The sequence below is a fragment of the Plodia interpunctella genome, chromosome 16 (genome assembly GCF_027563975.2).
Source record: "Plodia interpunctella isolate USDA-ARS_2022_Savannah chromosome 16, ilPloInte3.2, whole genome shotgun sequence".
NCBI classification, from domain to species: domain Eukaryota; kingdom Metazoa; phylum Arthropoda; class Insecta; order Lepidoptera; family Pyralidae; genus Plodia; species Plodia interpunctella.
In genome coordinates this window covers 7268722-7285448 of record NC_071309.1, presented here as the reverse complement: position 1 = coordinate 7285448, position 16727 = coordinate 7268722, and the positions used below count along the sequence as shown (strand labels likewise).

Genomic DNA, 16727 nt, shown 5'->3' with positions numbered 1-16727 from the left:
TGTTGCTGTAGGTGCCGGTGGTAAATAAACTTTTCCGTTATTGACTGAGAGACGTACAGGCAACGCAACGGCGTAATCACTAAAAAACGTTAGACGCGAAGCGAAGCCGTGTAAAATTTCGAGCAAGTGTGTTGGAAAGTGATATTATTGTTCAGGAACACTACCTGAGTTCAGACCGTGAGCCCATGGAGCCCTCGGCCTCGATGTGGCTGGTGCAAGCTGCGCGCGGGCTGCTGCAGCCGCATGGGCTGCCCACCATCGCAGACTTCCTGCTGCTGCAGCACCAGGTATAGCTTGAAGGGGTATCCTTCCAAAAAAGTTATGGAATTACAACTGAAACATTTTACTAATATTGTTTTTGTGGCACAAACTTGTACAAACTTTTTTGATATTCACTATATAGCATTGACGTCATTATTTTAATTTATTATTATGTTCTAGGCCAGCGATACGTTCGTAACTCACTCGCGCGCTAATTTCTACTTCTTACTCGCACCGGAGACGCTTGAAAAGGGTGAATTCAGTCGAAACCCTTCCAGACGTAACCGACGCAAGAGGGCCGCCAACGAACGCGCGAGCAAAGTCAGTGAGAGCAGTGGGGCTGAGACCTCAAGCAACGCTGCCAGTCTGACGGAAACAAGGACAGAGAATAGGGAGAAGAGAGATGAAGATAGTGCGGCGAAAGAAGAAAGTCAGGATGAAAGAGATGATACAAACGTCACGAGGGAACAGACATCGCACTCCAAGGAAATGAAAGGGATTATAAATATGCAGATCAAGGAAAGTAGGTATGATATAATGTTTATATTATACAATGTGAAAAATGTAGTAAAATTAGAATAAGAAAACCATATAAAATGTATGCCCTGATATTAAACGTAATCGTTTAATTTGTTACAGAAAACACAATACGTCATCGACTTCTGAAAATTCTGATATAACTGTAGGTTCGTATAACATATTTTTCGTAGCTTATATATTATCTCTTACTGCAAAGTGAAAGCCACACCACGCTGTAATTTTCATTCGCATTTGGACTATTTTTATAGTTATAATAAATAACAAAAATCTATCTGTTTGTCCTGCTTTTGCCCTGAAACTAAGTAAAATATAACAAAAATACTACTTCTTAGTCGTTGCTTTATCCAAGTATAGACGCGCAGTATAACAAATGAGTTATTTAAAAAAATCATTGGTAGATATAAAAGTATTTGCATTATAAAACGTGCTTGTTTGTTTGACACGACGTAGATTACAACACACCCCACACAAAATATTTTAGATTTACGCAGCCGTATTATTTTTTGAAATAGAACTATTATGATAATCATATCGTCACAGCATGTAATGTCGTCGAGGCTAAAACGTCGCATCATTTTTGATGAAATGTATTATGGAGATAGTTGAAAATTGGTAATAAAAAATCGCTACTTTTATTTCAAAATTCAATCCCTTGGAGGCTTTAATAATCATCACAGAATGGACAATACAACGGAAGTTTAAAAAAACTATGTAAAGTACCCTAAAGAGATCTCCCTTTAGGGCTGAAATCATTGCAAGACTTCCTTGAATGTTTTTGTTTAAAATCATGTTCACGAGAGCTGTCTTTAAAAAAATATATTTTTCCATTTGTCTTGACAAACTTCATTGCTTTTACATCAATGCATGAATTGGGTGGTGGTTGCAGAGCGCTCAGGCGATGTTGGAGGCGAAGAGGGAAGTTCAAGGAAAAAAGAACTTAAACAAACTGAAAGTAAAGATCAAGATGTGGGTTCGCAGACCCAAGAAAACGCGGGGTTGCCCCAGTCCAAAGAAAATGTTGAGTGGCAAAAGGAACAGGCTACGAAGGGAGATGAGGGGGTGACGAGTGCTGATGATGACTTGACAGATTACATTGTTGTAGATGTGGACGAGGTCAATCGGGAGACGGTCGACGTGTACACTAACGCCTACTACCAGCAGGTGAGTGGTAGCAGACAAATAGGGTAGTTGCCAACGAGCCAATTCCTAAAATACAAAAGTTAACAATCAAAGGGTCATTTTAGGTAGGCCATTTTATTATCGTGTATTATTTTGAAAATGCGATTTACTTTTTTCTCATGCCAATGCCCTAATGTATAGCATTTCTTTTTAGAGATTTATCTAAATTTATCTGAGAGTAGAGGGCGGCTCGCACCCGCAATTCCATACAAATTTATTTTTAAACTAATATTGAACTTTGGAATGGCGCTCGTCTCGTCCATATCAAGGATGGAGAACTGTATGAGTTATAAAATTGTGGTTGTATTTTGTTGTGAAGGGGATGCAGTTTGGCGGCGAGCCGGGGTGGACGGTGTGCGAGGGTCTGTTGCTGCTGCTCAGACAATGTCTGCTGGCGTTGCCCGATCACGCATTTGCGCAGGTATGTAGTTTTCATCTACCAGGGGTACAATTATTACTTTAAAGCTTGTTATTGTCTTTAGTGTCAGTCTATATCGATGGTCAGTGGCAATCAGTATTGTTTAGAGTCAGTATCAAAAAGGCGATCAACGTTTTCGTGTCATAGGCAAATGCTGGGACGAGACTATTTTCGAGTTGATATCTGAGTGTATAGTATACGGTGTGGTATTGTGATGTAGTGACAACAACGCCGCAATATGATTCGGCTGAGATAGTTTTGACGGCGGCTGAAGGGAGCTACGAAAAGTTTCGACTTCAAGTTGCAAGCAAACACTCTTGAACTACTTTCATATAAGCAACAAGTCTTTTAAAATGATTTTATATTTTCTAAAACGATGATTAGAAAAGATAATCATTTATATGGAACTTATTTTTCATGTGTTGACACTCATGAAAAATAAGTTCTTTTACAACAGCATGCAAATATCTGACAAATGATGGTACGTGAATAGGAAACATTTTTTATATTATTGTCAGTGGGGCGTAACAGCAGTGTCGGCGGAGACGCTGATAGTCCTGGGCAACCACCACGTGGGGGCGGTGCGCGCGGCGGTGGTGCGCGCGTTCGCCGCGCTCCAGCTGCGCGCCGCCGCGCCGCCGCTGCACTGCTACATGCATCTGGCTAACCAGGTCAGTGCCGTTACAGGATTTATAAAACACATCCTAAGTGAAATACTTGTATAGAAAATGTCTTATATATGACGTTTTTACAAGCTTTTATTTAACTTGCAATGTATATAACTATTTTTTTTCGGATGGAATCTTGCAACTTAATTTTAAAACAGATACTTATCTTCGACTTATACCTAATATTATGTACACATGTTTAGTTTGGATGAGTGTATCCAAAATCAACTCTCGACGAGAGAACTTCTTAACGGTTTACTGCACTTGTTTAAAGATAACAAATACTTTCATACTTTTTTTTCAGTTTTAAATATTTTTTTTTGATGCAAATTGTTATTATTACTTAACGATGTTACAGATATCCTTGTACGAAGGATCGTGGGAGCTAGCTACGGCGTGTGCTGAATTGTTAACCAAATGCGATGTACCGCTAGAGGATCAACTTGACGTGAGTTCAATATATTTCAATAGGGACTTGAAACTTTGAAACATTTGAGTGCTGCAATCAAGGATTGTTTAAAGAAACCTCTCGCACTTAAGAGGTTTCTTGAAATAATTTTCTGTAGCCCTCTTGATTACAGCAATGGATATCAGTAGTGATATACATTGCTGTTGCAAGGGCTGCCTGCTTTTTGTATTTGTATTTGTGTTTTTAGCACCGAACCTCATTCAACTTGTGATCATTTAAATTAATAAACCATTTATTTGTGTGGGATATCATGTACCCTTCATTTTCAAGGGTACTAATAACGTTGGAGAAAATTACTGTTTGAATTACATCATAGTTGAAAGTTTACATTTAATACCAGGAGGAAGTGTGGTCGGAATGGAGTGAAGAGTGGATCCCGCGCGCGGCGCCGCTGCTGGCGCTGCTGCCGGGGTGTCTGGCGGACGTTGCGCTTGCGCACAACATCACGCTCATCTTACGGAGGGTTATTGACAAGGTAGCGATACATTATTTTATCTCGTTTTATATTAGTTATGACGCATGACACACGTGCTTCTAAAATAAATGACACAAACTTTTCAAGCGAGCGGGTAGCTCGAGTCGTGCGTTTTTTCATCTCAAAATTTTGAATAAAAAAAAATAATCTGATTCCTATAAGGACTACGGACTGCTGCTTGCAACTTCTTCGTCATGCATCACTACTTTTTAACTAGTATGATTATGTATTTTTTATTTTGAATACATTTTTTATTGGCGATTCGTGTATTTTTTCTTCTTCCAGGCACCAGTGAAGGCGTTGAACGACATAGCGATGGGTGAGGTGCTGGTGCGCTGTATCCGGTGTTCCGGAAGTCGGCCGCCATGTGACGGCGACCAGCTGCTGCAGGACGATCTGCATCGTCTGCTGTGCGCGCTGGCCCTGCGACAGCACTACACTCATACTGTAAGTGATCTCAGCCAGGCGTCAGTGAAGACAAAAAAAAAAATTAGTGACAAAGTTTCTTATAGATAAGTTTCACAAAGTATATAGTGAGAAATCCGTTTTCTCCATAATCAGCAAGTCATTGAACAACATAACAATGGAAGAGATGCTGGTGCGCTATACACGATGTTCCGGAGAAATAATACATAGGGTATATTTTATCTCGAAATTCCCACGGGAGTGCAGTCACGGGGCGCAGCTAGTGATAAATAATGATTTATCCTATATAATAAAACAGATAATAATCGACCTCCACAACATGCTGACGCACGTGGAGCGGCGCGCGGCCGCGGCGGGCGAGGTCCGCGCGGCGAGGGACGCGCAGATAGCGCTCTTCCACGCACAACTCGACCACTTGGAACAAAAGCTGCATACAACCTACACGACGCATACGAAGTACGCGAATTACTTTACCACTGGTGCGTATTTCATTATATTCAATCTTACAATCTCATTTGTACTCATAAAACAATCTAATATATTGTTTAATCTTAACCGTATAGTTATGTAATATTTTAATTTAGTTTGTTCAATCTAGATGGCGCTGTTCGAAATTAGAACTTGACATGGTTTCGTATTTGCTATATACCTATGTGTAAAGATGCATTGATAATAAATTTCTACGTTCCGGGAGTTTTGGCTTTGATTCAGATCACCCAGGCTCGATATACCTTTGGCCAAAGGTCCTTCGAGCCGGATTTGAACCAGCGGCCAAATTTTAAAAAATGTGCTTTAACATATTGTATTTTGTGCAATTAAGTTTAATTAAGTAAACATTATAAAAGGTGTTTGTGTGTAGCGTATAATCTTTGATGAATACTGTACAGTTTGAAATTTGACGCCAATCAGAAATTTCAGTGTAGACGCTGGCGTTTGTCTCGTCAACATAGGCTATATAATAAAGCTGTGGTTACAATGCTATCATCGGCGCTATAGCAGCCCATGGGTCAAACCACATAAGGCTGTGGTTACAGTGCTGTCGTCGGCGGTGTCTCTGGGCGCGGAGGGCGCGGGACGGGCGGAGCGCGCGGAGCTGGGCGCGCGGCACGCGGGCACGCTATGGCGCGCTGTCAGCTTCCTCCTCAGCCACCCGCCCACGCGCCCGCTGCCCAGCGCCGCGCACGCGCACCTCGTCGACCGCCTGCTGGCCACGCTGCTGAGAGGTAACATTCATAAATTGAACACGCACAACGAAGGCTAATACGAGTAAAGAGTCCCTACCAATTTGTTTCAAAAGTATACCTATTAACTGATGATATTAACGTGATTTTTTTCGATTGTGTGTGACTCGGATCTCTGATTTTACAATCATTGTCTTTAAAATGACGCGTGCAAAGTATAGACCTAAACTATGAATAGGTTTGATGAGTACGTAGTTTGGTATCAATTCTTTGGTCCGCAAATTCAAAGTTTTGTTGAAACAACATCGTTGTAGTATCACAGTATGTATATCAATGGAATTTTTAACTTTATGTGTATATTACTTTATTCATATTTTGCCAGCGGTGAGTGGTTCAAACGCCCAACGCCCCAAATGGTGGGTGAGCAGCAGCGCGGACTGGATAACCCCACTACAAGAGCTATTCTGGTGGGCGGCGTCCCCAGGCGTAGGCACGCGCGAGCTGCAGCCAGCGCTGTTGCGAACGCTGTATCGAGCGCCGCCGCAAGCGCTGCAGCCGCTGACCGTGTCCGAGCCCGCCGCGCTGCGTAAGGTTAGTACTCCTGTAGGTAACTCCATTATAAGAGCCTCTCTAGTGGTTACACGACTAAACCGCTGGGCCGATTTTGATGAAATTTGGAATAGACAATAACCCGAGTTCAAGCATATGCAAATTCAAATTTAAATCATTTATTCAGAAATTAGACCTTCACAGGCACTTTTTCTCGACAATTTTTATATTTATAGTTATTTCTCACAAGCTACAAACTACTGGCATGCTAAACTACTACAATGCTATTATATGCATATGCATAAGCTATTATAGAATTTAAAATATTAAGTAAAATGTTTGGCTTTGATTTAAGATATTTAGATTCAATTTCTTTTCGCAGTTGGCAGTATACTTGCTAACGATGCTGAAGTACATACACCTGTCATCTGAAACCTCACCCCTCGTGGAGCTGCCGATCTGCGACTGGGCCCGCGGCTGGGCGGTGGGCACGCAGGCGGGGCTGCCGGAGCGGCTGCCCAGCGACTCGCTGCTGCCCGAGGCGCAGGCGCTGCTGCGGCAAGATATCGAGCGCTGGCGGCGTGCCGCCGACCGCAACGCCAACACCACCAACAAGTTCGTCGGCTTTAAATAGTCCGGTCAATAAAAAAGTTACAGAGTGTGTGCCTTTTCCTCGCACTTAACTGTACATCTAAACCATATTACTGATGTTCCACCATTTTACATAATAACCGTTCATGTCGTACCGCGACTGAGCCTATGTGTTAACGAGCTTACACGTACATATCGGTGTTACGCGAACTCGAATGCCAATGGGCCAATAACCCACGCGCCTTGCCACCAGCCACGATTTGGTGGAGACATTTTCTATTGTGTGTACTATTAAGATCTTAAATTATATAATTATGATTGTCTATAGTACAAGAAAAAAATAGCTTTTCAACCCCACTACTTGCGCAAAATTGTAAAATGGACAGTGTAGATTGGTTGTGTAGACTCTCCCATGGACGTCAAGGAGCTAAGAAATGGTACAGTGTAGATTACCTAATTTTTCTTAATTGCTTAAGGGTGGTGCGCGCGCGCGACGCTCTCGCGAACAAGCTAACAGAATCTGCTATGAGCATCACGCGGCGCGTGGTGGAGCTGCAGAACACGGAGCGCAAAAGTTTTATGGAGCATCTGCGGCGTGCGCATGCGCAGCGCGCCGCCGCCACTGCGCGATGGCATCGCGCCGTCGACGACTATACGCACGAACGAGGTTAGTCCTTCTTTTTCTTCATGATACTTTTTATAGGTAGCTCGAAGAGTAACTCACATGTGGATTCTAGAATATATTGTTCTTGCTACATGCATACCAAATGTCAAATCGGTCGAACGGTTTAGCCGTGAAAGCGGAACAAACAGACTTTCCATAATATCAGTATGGAAGATGGATACATCATTTGAATATTGTATTGTACTTGCTGGTATTTACAGCGGTGTGGCACGAGGGGTACAGCTATCCGCAGTCGTGGCAGCTGGACCCCACGGAAGGCCCGGGCCGAGTGCGCGTGCGCCTGCGCCGCGCGCATCTCCACATCCCGCGCAAGTTCCTCAAGCCCGACCAACATTACAAGGCTGGTGAGTCAACTGAGCGTTAAGCGTCTTCCGTGCGAGCTATCTCATTTAGTTACATTCGTCCGTCCATTTTCTTGGTTTTTGTCTGGAAGAGATTATACTAGCGGTTATAACTGCCACCTGCACTTGACCGAAGCTAACGATAGAGCGATCAGTGTGGCAACTTACTGGTTGAACACCGACTGAATAGCCCTTCCGATTCGATAAAAAGAAGAAGTTATAGGCCGCCTTTGTTTGTACATCTTCATTGTTAAAATTGTGTTTATACTTGTTTTTGATGTACTAAAATGCTTTTGCTTTAATGATGTTTATCTGTGTATGTATAGATGTGTGCCAGCGCTCGCCGCCGCTCCACAGCATTCTGTGCGACAGCAGCAGCGCGCGCGGCGGCGCCGGCGCACGGCTGCAGCCGCACGAGACTGTGAGCTACATGGCGCGCGTGACGCACGTTACCGTGCAGCGGGACACGCGCGCCGAGCTGCTGCTCAGCGACCGCTGTATTCATCTCGTGCCGGAGGTGTGTACTTGGTAAACTCTTGTAAAATATCAACACGTTCCTTTCAGCAAAACATGCGTGACATAACAGCCACATAATATGCTATCGACCAACCAAACAAAGTAAAAATAGAGATGGAACAGCTAATTCGGTTTTGCGATTTTCTTGTCTAACAAGAGAGACACGCCAGGATAAGAAAATTATACAGGTCTTGCGGTTTTTCGTTCATACATATGTTCATGCCTTTTTACTATCAGGATAAGCAGATATTTATTTCAGGTATTTATTTCCCATTGTAGACATTTGGGGGTTGATTTTTGAAAAAAGTAGCCGATGTTGTTTAGTCGTACAGAAGCAGAACAGACAGAATTTAGCATTTATAATATTAGTATGGATTATTTACACAGACGGAACAAGGCGTGCCGCTGTCATGGCCGCTGGAGCGGCTCGAGCGCGTGGTGACTCGCCGCTGGTGTCTCCAAGAAAGGGCAGTGGAACTGTTCCTTAACTCAGGCCACGCCCAACTGTTGGCCTTCCCTGACACAGAAGAAAGAGACGCCTTCGTCAAAGCACTTGCCGCTTGTCACCTCCCCGCTAAGTGAGTGTTCTTAAATTATTTGTGTGTGGTCACCCTAACCGCTCCTGTTGGCCTCACCAAGAACGAAACGTTTATTTCAAAGTTATATTTTGTGAAAATATAACTGATATATTCTTGTAATAATTACGCAATTATGGGAGAAAAGAAGTATTTACGACACCAAATTGAATTGTCCTTATATTCGTTTAATCATAATACTTGCTTTAATTATAAGAAATAGCATTAATCGATCGTTTTATAATTCACTATCACGCAAAAATATATGAATTAAAAAATATCTGAAATGACAGAATCGAACCAGACACCCTATCAGACGCGATGACCGCGTGGCGTAACGGCTCCATCACCAACTGGGAATACTTGATGCGTCTCAACGGGCTCGGCGGGCGATCCTACAACGACCTGATGCAGTACCCAGTGTTCCCCTTCGTGGTCGCCGACTACAGCTCGCGGATGCTGGACCTGAATGACCCTGCCTCCTTCCGCGATTTAGCTAAACCAATGGCGATACAGAATAAGGCGCGGGAGCAGCATTACATCAACACTTACAATGTGAGTTTAAGGACATGTCATTAGAACGCGAAGTATATTTACTCAATGGTATTATAAGATGCCAAATTGAACACATTACAATACTTTTATGCTACTGATATTATTAATGAAAAAATTGAAACAGGTGAGTGTGTGAGGATGTTAACATTGAGCAAATACAGGTCAAGTGTACTGCTGAATTTATGTACTGTGTTGTTCTGTTATGTATTGTGTAAAACAACATGTAATTGTTAGTACGGATTTTGATGAAACAACACTGGTAGAATATGACTGGGAATAAAAGAATAATTTATCTCGAAATTAACACGGAAGCGAAGCACAGAGTTTTTTATTATGGGAGCGAAACCCGCAGTTATACAATAAACATTATAAAACAAGTTCTCACCAATCAACTGCGATATTATTTTAATTTTATTTTTCAAATAAAAAAGAAATTATATTAATAATAATAGAGCTTCATTTATACTGTAATTACGGTTTATTTATTAACTAGGTATTTGCTGTGCTAAGTAATCAAAGTATTGCGCATCATGACTAACACATTTATTAGTGTTTACACACGGTACGAACAAAGGGCCCTTTTCTATAATTTTTAAAATAATATTGTAATATGAGAAAATTTAGGTATTCTATATGTTTCAATCAAGCGACCCGTCCCGGCTTCGTTCGGGTAAAACCTTCCTTTGGAATCACACTATGGTGAAAACCGTAAAAAAATTCCGTCCAGTAGTCTATTGAGTATATCGTGTTCATACAAACAGTCTGACAAGAAGTTAAGAAAATAAATGAGGGGACTTTCTCCTGTTGGCAACACAAGCAATCTTGATCATTATATTTGGTATTGTGTTGGCAAAAAATGTAGTTCATCAAAAAACAAGTTTTCTTGACAGACACATATTACAATATTATTTTATAACTATTTTGACGACGATGTGTCGGACAGGACCTAGCGGCGGCTCGTCGTGAAGGCTGCAGTCCGCTAATAGCGCGGTCGCCACATCACTACGCCTCGCTGTACTCCAACTCCGGGGGCGTATTGCACTATCTGGTGCGCCTGCCGCCCTTCACTGAGCTATTCCTCAACTATCAAGGTGAGGCAATATATAACCACATACATTATACGTACATTATATCTGGCTTATTTTGTTATCACATTTCCATCGCTACTGGTCGTTAGCTGGCTACCGGATAACAATTCTTCATGCATTGCGCCTTGATTCTTCCCGATCGAGGGATAAATAATGGGTTTTTCTATCGCCTTAAAATCTGTTTTCCCAGCCATCATTGTTATGTGATATATTTGTTCACTAGATTTTTTTATCTGCAATATTACGACAACATCACAAATAGAGACATCCTTTTATTCATATAAAACATTTAAAAAATGGGGTAGCAATAAAAATTGTTTGTCTTTATATCTCACCTTTTAACTTTGAAAAAAATTTTTTGTGTTGTATTGTTTTTGGTGAGAGAACTTTGCAAAATATATTTCAGGTTAAAATAGCGTATCAAACGGTTTCGTTTTTTTTTTTTATACTACTTAGCAAGCAAACAGACATGCGACCCATCTGATGGTAAGTGGTCACTGGCAGTTTATTGACGCCTACAACTCAGACGTGTCACACACGCTTTACCCACTTTGTGGTCTAGCGTCTATTGCCACAGTACCCTGTTATAACATCGCTTTTCGCACTCTTCAAACCGAAACTCAACAATGCAATCACCGATTGATAGCTGAAAACTTGTGATGGTCTGTTATAAATATAATACGAATAACAGAGATGGAGTATAATATTGTATTCTTTCTGTAAGTGATATCGATCGTGTATTTTACAATTGTTTGCTTTATATAATTATAATGTTGTTCAGACAACAACTTCGACATGCCGGACCGCACGTTCCACTCGCTGGCGACGACCTGGCGCCTCATCACCAACGACTCTCCCACGGACGTCAAGGAGCTAATACCCGAACTGTTTTATCTGCCCGAGCTGTTCTATAATAACGAAGGTAATCTACTCTTACTCTTATCGACTGTGTGTTGGTGATTATGTTAGATTTCATGCATCCTAAAGGTCAAATCAAATCAAGGTATCAAATTAAATCATTAAGAAATTACACTTGATCTGATATGTCATAAAATTCAGTATTGTTGAGTTAGTATCTCAGTATCCATACACGAGTTTGGACATGTATTTTCTTGTCAGTGATTGATGGTTAGTGTGTGGATCAGTAGACGTAACTGGTTGTCACACACAGTAGTCCTACAGTGGGTAGGTAGGTCTGATATTGACCACTAACCATATCATTATCGCCAAAGTCGTATCCTCATGGCTAATTGGTTAATTATAGTCTTGGACGTTACAGATAAGAAAACTCCTATCTCTTTTGTGGAGGCCATGCCATATGTTGGTTTATAATTCATAGTAACTCTTCGTAGACAATTCGTAGTAACCTTTCGAACTAACCTTGTCTGTGTTCTTTCTTAACTAGTGTGTAAATAAATAAATAAAATCTTTATTCAAGTATCTTAATAGCTATGTTACAATATAGTACATGTATAAAAAGCACAAAAATAAATGTTGCTTCAGCTAGGGTGAAAATCACCCTGTGTTTCAGGAGTTTAAAAGCTAAAACATGTGTAATAAACAATTATGAAAAGCAATAAAAATAAAAACATTAATAACATACTAATTTAAAAAAAATTAAAAATGTAAAATAAATTTAGAGATATGTTTAAGAGGTATACTTAAGATATAACTGTTAATAATTCCTTTGTATCTTCATCACGACAGTGTATTCCTGATACTGGTGTCAGAGTTTCAATGTGTAGTGATTATGTGTTTAGGGTTGCAACTAGGTGTCCGCCAGTGCGGCGCGGCGGTGGACACAGTGGAGCTGCCGGCGTGGGCGGCGGACGGGCGCATGTTCACGTTGGCGCACAGACAGGCGCTGGAGGCCGCGCTAGTCACGGAGCGCCTGCCGCTGTGGGTGGACCTCGTGTTCGGCTACAAGCAGACCGGCCAGCCCGCCATCGACGCTATCAACGTGTTCCCCGCTTGTGTGAGTGTCTGTCTATCTGTGGGAGCGGCGGTTTGGGTTGAATTTCACGACTGTTTGAATGCGGCGTCTAGCGTTTCATTAGTGTCGCATATATTTTTTTAATTAAACATTTATAAAATTAACATTGTAGCACTACTTTACTTATTTATAAAATAGGATAATTAAATTGATTACTGTGTATGGTACAATTTGATAAACACTAATGATAGCCCACGGCGGCGTTCAAAACGCTCGTGAAATCCACCCTTTGTGAATAAATATATCTGTACTATTATTATAAAGAGGTAAGCGTTTGTAAGTTTGTATGTTTGAGGCAGGTAATATCCGAAACTACCGAACCGATTTCAAAAATTGTTTCACCATTAGAAAGCTAGAACAATCTCGGATAATGTATCCGAGATTATTATAGGCTATATTTTATCTCAAAATACCCACAGAAGCGAAGCCCCAGGCAACATCTAGTAATAAAATAATTTTATTTCAGGAAACTGAAACCCATAAATTGTTAAAGTAACAAACATGTCAGTCGTTCTTAATAAAGTAGCATGTATCTTAGGTGTTTGCTAAGGCTTTTACTACTTCTCGGTGTAGACCTGAGGCGATTCGTTATGTATTTGTTATGTTAAACGTTGTGTATAACGACAATACAAAGGAAATTTATTTTATTTGTTTATCATCACGTACAGCCAACCGCATGTCAAGTGTGGACCTCTATGCAGCGGTAATAGCGGCCATATTGCATTGAATTTGAGTAGGTTGATGTGCTGTGTAACTCGTAAAAAGAACGTGAATCGTGCAGACGTACTACGGGTTCGACCCGACGGCGCTGGAGAGCGAGGTGGACCGCACGGCGGCGGCCGCCATGGTGCGCACGTACGGGCAGGCGCCGCGCCAGCTGCTGCGCACGCCGCATCCGCATCGCGCGCCCGACCTGCTGGCGCTGCCGCACACCCAGGTAACCACCTCGACCATTTGTTATCGCTGCGGCACACGTATTCAGTTTTATGCTATTAAGTTTATTTTATTCCCTTTGTCTTTATTATTTTTATATTTTTTCTGTTATTTTTGTATAATGTAATTAAGTGAGTGTGTCTTTTTGATAGCAATGAACAAATTATCGATCTATCTGACAACAGAGAATGAAAAGTGCATTTGTTCATTGTGCATGCGCATTGTTTATTATATGGTTATATTCTGGCATTTCTGTTACTATTTAATACTACATAAAATAGATAAATTTAAAATTATTGTGATAATTCATAGACTTTTACAATGTAACTGGATAATTGTACAGTCAACAGCACAACAAGTTACCAATGAACTTCTATGACGCGGTAATAGCGACGAGTTTGCAATGAATTTGGATAGGTTGATGTGCTATCGACTATACGAAGATTTAAAGATAATTGTAACGTCCAATTTAAAAAAAAATCATCACATTGGTATCTAAAATGAACAACTTTTATTAAAAAGTCATCAGTATAAACTACTAGCATTTCGTATAGTTTATGTCATAATGTATAGGACGGGCACGGTGGCGTGTCGGGCGTGCGCTGGGGCGTGTACTGCGGGTCGCCGGCGCTGCCGCCGCCCGCCGTCACCGCGCGCCGCGCGCACGCGCCGCCGCACGCGCCGCCCGCCGCTGTTTGCACGCTGCCGCTGCCGCGCACCGCCGCCTTGCTGCCGCCTAATTCCGCTGTCTTTGCGTTGCCAGGTAATCCCACTAATATCATATAGACGAAATTTTGTATGTTATGACTTCTTCATGTTGAAACGGCGGCACCAATTTTTGTGAAATTTGACATTGGGTAGCTGATACCTTAACATATAGAGTACTTTTTATCCCGAAACTACGCGATTCCCGTAGTATTTTGTTAAAGTCTGATAGTCGCACACTAAAATTGTTATCATATTTTTAATTTATTACTTATTAGTTGAAACTAAAAAAATAATCTATTAAATTAAGCTACACACCAGACAAAGAAGAAGAATTATATTTTCCATAGATTTTTTAGTGATGAAGATTTAACTGAACTGATAAAAAGCATTTGTTCCTATATATTGCTATACACCCAAAGACGTTGCGCTATAATAAATATTGTACGACACAATATAACGACATCTAATAAACAATTGTACGTTATAGACGTGAGTACAAATGGCAACCCAAGTAACTCCTCCATGGGGTCGTTGGCGCTGCTGACGTGGGGCCACCCCGACGACGTGGTGCGCCTCAAGCGACGCCGCGACGCGCCGCCTCAAATGCTGCTGCACGTGCCCGCGTACGATACTGTGAGTGATGGACGGTCCATACTATGTGTCCATACTAATATATTAATGAGAATGTCTGTGTGGGAAATGCCATGCCTACTATAGTCAGTTTTCCTTTTTATTTTTTTCAAGTCGATTATATTTATATTGTATTATTCCTGAATAAATGATTTGATTCCAAATAACAGACAAATTATATTAATTTAGATCAGCAAATAGCCGTAGCAATTGCCTTGTCATTGGTCTCATTAATGTCTTTTATGGAGTAAGAGGATGGAGTTTTTGATAATACTTACAGTTTTCCAAGGGAACCAATAGGATATTTAAATGAACGATCAACTTTTTCAAATGCGCGAACTAAGAAACCTAGTTTAGGAAATATAAATGAAGATAAAATAAATAAATCATTTACCCAAAAACCTTAAGTCCACATACATATATTAAAACTTAAGTCCAATAAATTATACACCTAAACCTTCCTCAGGAATCACACTATCTATTTTAAAAATCTAAGCATACTTGTGGACACACTGACAGCGGGAAGTGACTTTTGTTGTGTTGTATGTAGTGATATATTTGGATAAATCAGATAACGTGCGTGACGACAACGTGCACGCTGAGCGCGTGCCCGTACCCGGTGTTCGTGGGGTACGCGTCGGGGCGGCTGAGCGCGCTGCGGCCGGCGCGCGCGGGCGCCGCACGCGAGCTGTGCGCGCACGCGCACGCCGTCAGCGCGCTGCACGCGTGTCCGCGCGCCGCGCTGCTCGTGTCCGCGAGTGCTGACGGCATCATCGTGCTCTGGGACCTCAACACGTGAGTAGACCGACAGAGCTGTAGCCGTGGCATACTTGTCTGAGATAATCTAAGTAATAATAAATTAAGTTTTCGGAGAGCACGTAAAGTAGGAAACACTTCTTGTCGAAACTGTCTTTGGTAGCCAGAAAGAACACGTGAGTCTGCGCTTCAACTTAGCACTTTTTTTATTATAAGCCTACTTACTACCTACTTTTTATTATTTGCCTCCTTACTAGCATTTGCCTGTTAAATAGGAATTTTCCCCAAATTATCATACAATATAACAAATTCCAGTAGTTGGACTGTGCCTTGTCTGTCAATCACGTAATTTAGTAATGGAAAAATTTTATATATTTAGGTTGATACTGGCTTCTAAGTATGTGATGCACACGTGCTTTCTTCGGAAATTTGATAAAAAATGTCTCATGCGTGGTATAATTTAAACTTTATATACCCAAATACATTCCTGGTTTGCCTGAAACAACATGTCAAAAATTAATCCCGTCTGTTACCCGGCCCGGTCTGTTTACGGAAGCCTAGCGTGTTGTCCTCATTGAAACATATATGTATGTTATACCTCTATAGTCTATAGGACGAGCCATAAATATCCATAAATTTGATATTTTCGCATCGCATCGCGCCTCTTTGTCGTAATGAGGACGTAGTGTTATGAACAAATATCACATAATATAATTTGGCGCAGACTGACATACATTCGCACGTTGCCGAACCGCGACATGTTGCCGGTGACGCACGCGACCATCAGCGCGACGCTGAGCGACGTCGCGACCGTGCACGACCCGCGCACGCGCACGTCCCGCTCCCGCGACGATGACGACGAGCATGCGCACGAACACGACGCAGACAAGTATAAGTCTTTGATTCGAGTACACACCGTCAACGCAAGCTTCGTTGGTAACTATTTTATTTTTATTTTATTTCAAAAGAGAGACTTATAGTTCTACAAGGAGCCAATTAAATATCCTCGTAAATAAAACAGAATAAATCTAGTGTTGAACACTAAAAACACACTATGCCGACATAAGACCTGGTATTTTGGAATCAGTAGACAACAAACTATGGAAAACTACTCTATAGGCGTCATAGCTGTATGTATTCCGAAATTATGGAATTAAGGAAGTATTGTTTATTTTAGACCAAGTGCGAGA

At 41.5% G+C, this 16727-nt stretch overlaps 1 protein-coding gene across 3 annotated transcripts in view; it reads left to right on the top strand.

The window, feature by feature from the left end:
• mv (mauve) overlaps positions 1-16727 on the top strand; it is a 42637-nt gene that overhangs the window by 23175 nt on the left and 2735 nt on the right. For 2 of the 3 annotated variants that reach the window (XM_053757125.2, XM_053757126.2), the window contains exons 26-51: positions 156-287; positions 442-788; positions 901-947; positions 1688-1962; positions 2300-2401; positions 2917-3069; positions 3425-3514; positions 3876-4010; positions 4296-4457; positions 4735-4915; positions 5471-5659; positions 6000-6208; positions 6549-6781; positions 7234-7424; positions 7643-7786; positions 8110-8300; positions 8687-8877; positions 9168-9429; positions 10373-10520; positions 11299-11439; positions 12278-12492; positions 13292-13447; positions 14017-14206; positions 14639-14784; positions 15353-15576; positions 16262-16473. In XM_053757125.2, the coding sequence (XP_053613100.1) occupies positions 156-287; positions 442-788; positions 901-947; positions 1688-1962; positions 2300-2401; positions 2917-3069; positions 3425-3514; positions 3876-4010; positions 4296-4457; positions 4735-4915; positions 5471-5659; positions 6000-6208; positions 6549-6781; positions 7234-7424; positions 7643-7786; positions 8110-8300; positions 8687-8877; positions 9168-9429; positions 10373-10520; positions 11299-11439; positions 12278-12492; positions 13292-13447; positions 14017-14206; positions 14639-14784; positions 15353-15576; positions 16262-16473 (4666 nt within the window). The remainder of the gene's footprint in view (positions 1-155; positions 288-441; positions 789-900; positions 948-1687; positions 1963-2299; positions 2402-2916; positions 3070-3424; positions 3515-3875; positions 4011-4295; positions 4458-4734; positions 4916-5470; positions 5660-5999; positions 6209-6548; positions 6782-7233; positions 7425-7642; positions 7787-8109; positions 8301-8686; positions 8878-9167; positions 9430-10372; positions 10521-11298; positions 11440-12277; positions 12493-13291; positions 13448-14016; positions 14207-14638; positions 14785-15352; positions 15577-16261; positions 16474-16727) is intronic. The other variant, XM_053757127.2, reaches the window with a different exon arrangement.